General features: G+C 33.2%; 1 protein-coding gene and 1 long non-coding RNA gene across 2 annotated transcripts; one reads left to right on the top strand and one right to left on the bottom strand.

The window, feature by feature from the left end:
• Positions 1-1,109: 1,109 nt before the first annotated feature.
• On the bottom strand, positions 1,110-1,897 carry LOC125493096 (uncharacterized). The gene is made up of 2 exons (XR_007269490.2): positions 1,438-1,897; positions 1,110-1,318 (listed from the first exon to the last, which is right to left on the bottom strand). It is a non-coding gene; the product is annotated as an uncharacterized LOC125493096 (long non-coding RNA).
• A 1,981-nt stretch (positions 1,898-3,878) lies between these two features.
• On the top strand, positions 3,879-8,133 carry LOC104902889 (alpha-L-fucosidase 1). Its single transcript, XM_010690819.4, has 4 exons — positions 3,879-4,476; positions 5,098-5,251; positions 5,723-5,959; positions 7,021-8,133. Exons 1-4 carry the CDS (start codon positions 4,011-4,013, stop codon positions 7,811-7,813), a joined length of 1,650 nt encoding a protein of 549 aa, XP_010689121.2. The 5' UTR covers positions 3,879-4,010; the 3' UTR covers positions 7,814-8,133.
• The last annotated feature ends 424 nt before the right edge of the window (positions 8,134-8,557 follow it).

Genomic DNA, 8,557 nt, shown 5'->3' with positions numbered 1-8,557 from the left:
AGCAATAAATGTTCAGCTTATTTTCATTGATTAGGAAAAGGAGAATCAGGCCCATAATAAACCCTTTACAATGAAAGTTCACTGCCTTTTGCTCAGCTTAGATTAGACTACTAGTATTTTATAAAATTAATTTTTTGATTTTCTACTAGTGTTTTATAAAATTAAAACAACACTATTAGATATATTAGTGATGAAAGTTATGTATAGGCAAATATATAAATAGTAATTTTTTTGTTAAATTAATTATCATAAGAGATAATTAATAATCATTATTTTTTAAAGGACGAATTATAATAATTATTATTCCATAAAAAATTTTAGGGGTAGTATTTACGTTAGTGGTAATATTTATGTTATTCATGGTCAGTGTTTTTGTCTAATAAGGTCAAATAAGTTTCAATCAGGTTCAATAAGGTCTAATAAGTTTCAATCAGGTCCAATAAAGTCTTTCAATCAGGGTCAATAAGTTCCAATAAGGTCCAATATGGTCAATCAGGTTCAATCAGGTTCAATCAGGTCCAATAAGTTCCAATCAGGTTCAATCAGGTCCAATAAGTTGAATCAGGTCCAATCAGGTTTAATAAGTTCCAATAAGTTCAGTTCAGGTTCAATAAGTTCAGTTCAGATAAGTTCCAATAAGTTCAGGTCCAATAAGTTGAATAGAACGCAACCTAAACCTGATTGGACCTGATTCAACTTATTAGACCTGATTGAACCTGATTGGAACTTATTAGACCTTATGGGAACTCAGGGCCGTCTCATGACATACGGAGGCCCTGTGCTATCTATCAAAATGGGGCCTTTAAAAAAAATTGTAAAGAAGAATTTATGATTTTTTTATATTATTATTATATGTCATAAATGGTTCCTTAAAATTTGATCATAAACCAAAAACTAAAGCTAATTTTTAAATTTATCGAGTCATTTCATTGATATTAGACATCAAGCTTGTGAAGAATTACATGACAATTATGAATATATGATACAACGGTATTATATTGGTCTTTGTACTACATGAAACTATCTTGACTCTTGGTACACGTTTACTCAAACAAAACAAAAAAATAACAGCAGCAAATTCATAAAGTAAGATCTCCAAGCTTGCAACGTAAAAACTCAAACTTTCAGTCCTATTTCCACAAGAAAAAAGATGTTGATGTTTCAAGCACTTAAAACTTATGACTATGAAAGCTACAAACAGAAAATGGGCATCAAAAGTTAGATGTCATACAATAATCAACTGAACCCAGACCATCAAGTCTATCAATTCAATCACTTGACATTATTTTAAGAAGTGGGACTGTAAAGAGTTGCAAAACTGCAAAAAGAATTGCAGAAAATCAAAATTATATAGACATAAATTTTGATTTCAAGTTATAAAATTTTAGAATTGCTTTAATCTCCACTAGATAATGGCATAAAAGAAAGTAAAATTACCTCAAAATTGAAGAGTTTCATAACAAATTAGCCCACTAATTCTTGTTTTTTCACCTCCCACAATCAAAATTAGAGACTTTAATTTGTTCTTCCTGAGTTATAACTTGGAAACCACCGGTGGAATCTTTTTTTTTTTTGGATGATTTCTGAAATCGATATCTTGGATATGAGTTGAGACGAGTTCAATCTAAATCGCAAATAAAAAATTTCATCTTTGGTGTTCTTGAGGAGAATTGGAAATATGGAAGGAGTAATGAGATTGAACTTTTTTTTTTACAAAATTTAACATTGGAAATGAGATAATTTCCTTGAATAAGGAGAGTGATTACTCAATTAAATATGGGAAGTTATGATTTTGAGGGGATTTTTAGGTAAGAAGAGAAGAGAAAATTGTGGAAGGAAGAAGAGGGAAGCCTCAACCTTTTTTGCACGGGATTCTCACGAATTCTTTTCCCTTGCATTTGCCATCGAATTTGGGCCCCAAATTTTTTGGGCCCTGTTCCATTGAACCGGTATTCAGCCGGGCCTGTTGGAATTTATTGACCTTATTGAAACTTATTAGACCTTATTGGCCCTGATTGAAACTTATTAGACCTTATTGGCCCTGATTGAAACTTATTAGACCTTATTGGACCTGATTGAAACTTATTTGACCTTATTAGACAAAAACATTGACCATGAATAACATAAATATTACCACTAACGTAAATACTACCCCTCAAAATTTTTTATGGAGTAATAATTATTATAATTCGTCCTTTAAAAAATAATGATTATTAATTATCTCTTATGATAATTAATTTAACAAAAAAATTATTATTTATATATTTGCCTATACATAACTTTCACCACTAATAAATCTAATAGTCTTGTTTTGATTTTGTAAAACACTAGTAGAAAATCAAAATTTTATATCATTCATTGTTATTAGTAACAAAAACATGTTATCTCTAGTTATTTAAAGACGAATTGCAAAATATTGTAATTGTAATTATTATTATTGTTAACCTTATTATTTGACCATGATTATAATATTATTTAATAGCAATATGAATAATCAAATAATAGACAATAATACAAGTATAGTACTATACATTGTGGTACTTTAATAAAAAATTTTAATAATAACATAATCATCTAATAGTAATATGAATAATAAAAAATAGACATAATACAATAAATAATAAATAATAGACATAATACAAATAAATAATAAAATAATAGACACTAATACAAGTTAAATACTATATAATCATTGTGGTACTTTAATTAAAATCTAATAATAACATAATCAGCTAATAGTGATATGAAATTATAAATAACAAAATAATGGACAATAATACAAATATTTATTAAACATTGACTATTTGGACCTTATTGGACCTTATTAGATTTGATTGAAACTTATTGGAACTTATTGCACCTGATTGGAATTTATTGCACCTGATTGGAACTTATTGCACCTTATTAGACCTTATTGGAACTTATTGCCCTTATTAGACCTTATTGCAACTTATCTGAACTTATTGAACCTGAAACTTAATTTTTTAAGTTGAGCAGAACGCACCCTTAATAGTTGTATTATTCTGGATAAATCCCATATTTTGGGAGAGCTTTTGAATATAGTCCAACTTTTCTTTTCTTACTTGGTTCGTTTACACTATTCACTTACTACACCTATCAATATTTGTGATATTTTCGTAAACTCTTATAAAAACCACTTTATATAATTTTTTTTGCAAAAATAAATCTTAAAGAATTTTTTATGTGAGAACAAACCTTATGCCGAATTCCGATCATTGATACAAGTTTCCGGCATTAATCATGTCATATGCAAGGCAAATGGCTTTTTAAACCCAACAAAATCCATGATATGGTCAATGCCAGAACTTTGGATCAACGATTGGAATAAACTAATAAGGTATAAGATTTGTTTTTGTAAAAAAAATAAATATAAGAAGGTTTTTCACAAATTTCATGTTTTATAAGGTGGTTTTTGACAAAAAAAAAAAATCCTATAGTCGGACATTTTTACTTATAAACATTACTTAGAAAATTAAAAATATTAATATTCAATATTTCTATTGACAAGTATAAAAATTAAACTATGTTGAATAAAAGGAAAACATTAGTAACAGGATTACGAGGAAGAGGTGGTAGCTCAGTGAGTATCACCCCAAATTCCAAAGCATTACCCTTGGTTCGAATTCTCATCCCAACAATATGTTGGAGTATTTACTTTTGAGATGTTTAGCCTTATTCCTAGCTTCTGACTTGGTATGTCCTATAGACTAATAGTCTAGCAAGAATTAGTCTTCGGACTAATTATCTTTTCTAATAAAAAAAAATAGTAACAGGAGTACATGGATAGAGTATAGAATAATTAACTAGTCTGAATTATTCTAATAAGGTACTTTGCAAGCTTGAGATTTTCAAATACAAATGAAGTCCAAAGTATTTATATCAGCTTTTTCTTTTCCAGTAAAAAATTAGTATCAGAATAGTCAACCACCCCAAACCTCAATCACTAGTCTCTGACTCAGTTAGAGAGTCAATCTGGGTATTATTCCGCCATGTCTAAACCCAATAAGAAACTAAAATCTCTCATCACCACATACCCACATCATCATCATCATCATCATCATCATCATCATCATAAGCCCACTTCACCATTAACACTCATCATCACAATTCTCCTGACTTTCTCTCTCCCCATTTCTGAGTGTCAAAACCCACCTCCTCCATTACCAGTACTCCCAATTCCTAGCTCCAAGCAACTATCATGGCAACAGACAGAAATGGCATTTTTTCTTCACTTCGGCCCCAACACTTTCACTGACTCTGAATGGGGCGACGGAAATGCCGATCCTTCCGTCTTTTTCCCTTCCAATTTCGACGCTAAACAGTGGGTTAACGTCGCTAAATCTGCCGGATTTTCTCGCGTTATTTTAACTGCAAAGCACCATGATGGTTTCTGCCTTTGGCCCTCTTCTTACACTGATTACTCTGTTAAGTCCAGCCAATGGCGAGCTGGGAAAGGTGATGATATACTTGATCCGTTTTTTTTTTTTTTACTATTCATACTACACTTACTTTTAACTATAATTTAATATGTGAATAATACAAAGTACACTGTTGGATTTATCATTTCTCGGTCTCTAAGTACATCTAACACATTGACTTTTACTTATGTCAATGTACTGGTTAATATCTTTAATTATCGATTAGTAAAACTTATAAAAAATTAATATTTTGAAAATACATGTTTATACTAATCCAAAAATATATTATATGATAGCATTTGTATCTATATATTAGCTTTAAAATGCAGTCAGAGTTAGTATTTGTATAGCGCAAATTTTCCACTATTGCATGTGTTTAGAAATGGAGGTTGTATTACTTGTATATATTTACAAGATTTAACTTTTGATAATTTGCACAAACACTTCATATATGTAGAGATATTAATGGTCAAAGTTGTATATTGGCAAGTGTGAAAGTCAACATGTTGCTTGCTAGCAAAAACAATGGAGGAAGTATATTTTCTCAATGGGGATACATACACAAATTGGAAGCCCACTGGAATTATATGTCAGTCATCCGCTTTCTTTTTTTATCGATGTAGGATACTCACATGTGGGTGTTTGTGTTGCCAAACAGGTGATGTGGTGGGTGAGTTAGCTAAAGCTGCTAAAGAGGGTGGGATTCAATTGGGGTTGTATCTCTCTCCTTGGGATCGTCATGAGAAGTGTTATGGTAAAACTTTGGAGTATAATGAGTTTTATTTGGCCCAAATGACTGAATTGCTTACTAGGTAATATTAGATGCAGTTTCATATTCATTCTTTTGTTGATTCAGTGATTTCGTAGTAACCAGTTCCTAGTGTTTTTGGCAAATTGTTGGAGTTTATGTTGCTGCTACTTTCTTTGGGCTTTAAATGTGCAATCCATTAATCTGCATTGTGCTTAGAAGTATTCATTATTTTCATCTAATCTTCGTTTATCTTTGTTACATATTAGATGACTATATGGTCCTATAAGAAATTTTCATATTTGTTTTGCCTTTACTGCTACCTAGCTTGGATGAATAAGGATTTCTTGATACCTCTGAAACTAAAAGCTCTTGTGTGATTGCTGATGTGCTGACGCAGTAACGCTAACCATCGAGCTAGATTGAAGCTTTTATAAAACTGTTGTAGTATAATTCTAGCCTTTCCTAGATATTTTCTCCCAAGTCCCAAGTAAGTTCTGGTGGGGCTAAATGAAGCAATTGCTTGATGAAGCAGATATGGAGAGATCAAGGAGGTGTGGTTGGATGGTGCCAAGGGGGAAGGAGAAAAGGATATGGAGTATTACTTTGACATATGGTTTGATCTAATTCATCAGCTGCAACCTGAAGCTGTAATCTTTTCTGATGCTGGACCTGATGTTCGATGGGTCGGAGATGAAGCTGGTACTGCTGGATCCACATGCTGGTCATCTTTTAATAGGAGCGCTGCAAAGATTGGTGGCACCGATCCCCAGTAAGTTCTCTTAGACCTGTTCTTCTCTCCTCTAATAATTACCTTCACTTATTAGGTACTGACTAATGTGTTCAAACACAATTCGTACAGGGCTAACAAGTTCAGATTGGGGTTGTTTAGTCCAATTCACAATTGAAAATAAGTCCAGATAAAATCTAAATGAGTTCAGATATCTCTAAATTAGTTCAAATAAGATAAGTTCGGTTTGGACAAGCTTGTCGTTTTGCAGGTGAAAGCGAATGACACCCTTAGTCTAAAATTACTGTACACTTCACATTCCTGGGAGAAATTTATTTACTGTCTGAATGACTGAATGAGAGATTGATGTAGGAGGTATTCACCCTATACCCAGATATGTATTGCCGGGAGAATTATTATTTCATTGTCTAAATATGACAGTGAAACAGGATTTATTCACCATATAAATAGATATGAAATTACACATCTACAAACCCACATGTTTACTGGTAGATGTGTCTGTCTGTGTGTGTGTGTGTCTGTCTGTGTGTGTGTGTTTGTCTATTTGAGGGGAGATCTTTCCAGTAGGTGACCTAGTTTCATATTCTGAGTTCTTGGCTATAAACGTAAAATCAAACTCCACCTACATCTTAGTGATAGATATGCTTCTGCCTATGACAGATTGACAGAAATATTGCTCTTTGATGTTTACTGCTAATGGGGCAATGAACACAGGACTAATTCGTTACCGTTGTCTGCCAATTGAAACTGTTGACATTATCATGATGCCATCCAATGTTTAATACTATTAATCTTTTGCCATGTTATGTAACAAAACCTAATGATGCTGTCGAAAGAGCTTAGAAAGAATTTGCTTGTATCAGGGGATGAGACGAGTCAGTAGTGATGCGTACCTCAACTTAAAAGTAAGCGGGTTAGGGTTGTCTTTTAATCTTCCTTTGTACCTATGTAGGAAAGAAAATTCTTGTGTGATAGATACAAAGCTGAATGACATTCTTCCATGTGAAAGCTGCTGCATTTTCAAGTTTATTCCATTAAGGCTCAAGCTAAACTACCCAAGTACTATTTGTTGAACTTGAAAGGTACTCACGTGGAGGCGACCAACATGGACATGATTGGGTACCTGCTGAATGTGATGTCTCCATCAGACCTGGTTGGTTTTGGCATGCATCAGAAGCACCGAAATCTGCACTCTCTCTCCTCGACATCTACTATAAATCAGTAGGCAGGAACTGTCTTATGCTGCTGAATGTGCCACCAAACACCTCTGGACTTATATCCAATGAGGACATACAAGTCCTTGAAGAATTTGCTGAGCTTCGAACCTCCATATTTTCCAATAACCTAGCTAGGCATGGCATTGTAACTGCAAGCAGTACACTAGGTGATGATAATTCGCCCTTTGGTGCTTCCCGTGTTCTTGAAGAAAGCATTTACACATATTGGGCGCCAGAAAAGGACCAAGCTCATTGGATATTGTATTTAGACTTGAAGGAAATAATAACTTTCAATGTTTTGCAACTTCAAGAACCAATTCAGTTGGGGGAGAGAATCATAGTCTTTCATGTTGACATCATGAATCACGAAGGGGAATGGGGAAGAATCTGGGATGGGACAACAATCGGATATAAGAGATTTTTGCAGTTTCCTGAAGTGAAATCTCAGTACTTGAGGTTGGTCATTAAGAGATCTCGTGGAGACCCACTTATTTCCTTCATTGGGGTTCATATGGATCCTTATATAACTTTGACAAGCCTACCTGAACCTGATACAACCGAAATGGTGCCATCAAATATGGCCAAGTTTTGGAGCAAGTTAAAAGACATTCTCTTTCCTATACCATACAAGGAGATGTCTCTCAGATCTCAAATCTAGACAAGTAACCTCTATCTCGGGCTCGCACAAACCCGTTCTTCAAGTGGCAAAAAGAAAGGGTGTAATCCTCAATGTGCTGATCCTAATATTCCATGGTACAGAATGTATCATATTATTATATAGCTATACTGTGTATCATCTCAAGTGATTGTTGGTGCATCTTTAATTTTCTTTTTGTTGTCTTCTCGACAAGGAATAACATGTTCATTTATTTGTGTTTCATGGAGAGGGATTTTTCAGAGCAATTGCTGTGATTTGGTTCATATCAGCACATGTAACCAGAATTTCTTGATCTAGTTGAATTGGATATGATTTTCTCATGTTCTACTATTTTTCTGCAATTCCCGTTGTATCTAGTTGAATACAAGTATTTGAGAAGATCTATATTGAGAATTCTGAGGACCCTGTGTTTCTGTCAATTTTTTTTTAGAAAGGATACTACCCACTCACCATCATTACTTCATTTGTGGGCTAAATTCAGTCTTACACTTTGTTTTAAGATTTATCTGCACTAGTAAGATTTAGCAAGAGTTATTGGTCTCTCAATAATAAAACCTCTCACTATTCTGGTGGAGTTTAAAGATTCCTAAGAAAACTTGGACAGCTTGGTTAAAGTCAATTTTGGAATTTGGGGAGGTTAAAGATTTCGTACTCTCTTTTTGGTCTAAATTTGAGTAAATCATGATATGTTGTTATGAATGTAATTAATTGCTCGAAGTTTTAAAGTTATATAAGCTCACTCCC

This window comes from Beta vulgaris, chromosome 9 (assembly GCF_026745355.1).
Source record: "Beta vulgaris subsp. vulgaris cultivar EL10 chromosome 9, EL10.2, whole genome shotgun sequence".
Lineage (NCBI taxonomy): Eukaryota > Viridiplantae > Streptophyta > Magnoliopsida > Caryophyllales > Amaranthaceae > Beta > Beta vulgaris.
This window is presented reverse-complemented; position numbering and strand designations above follow the sequence as displayed.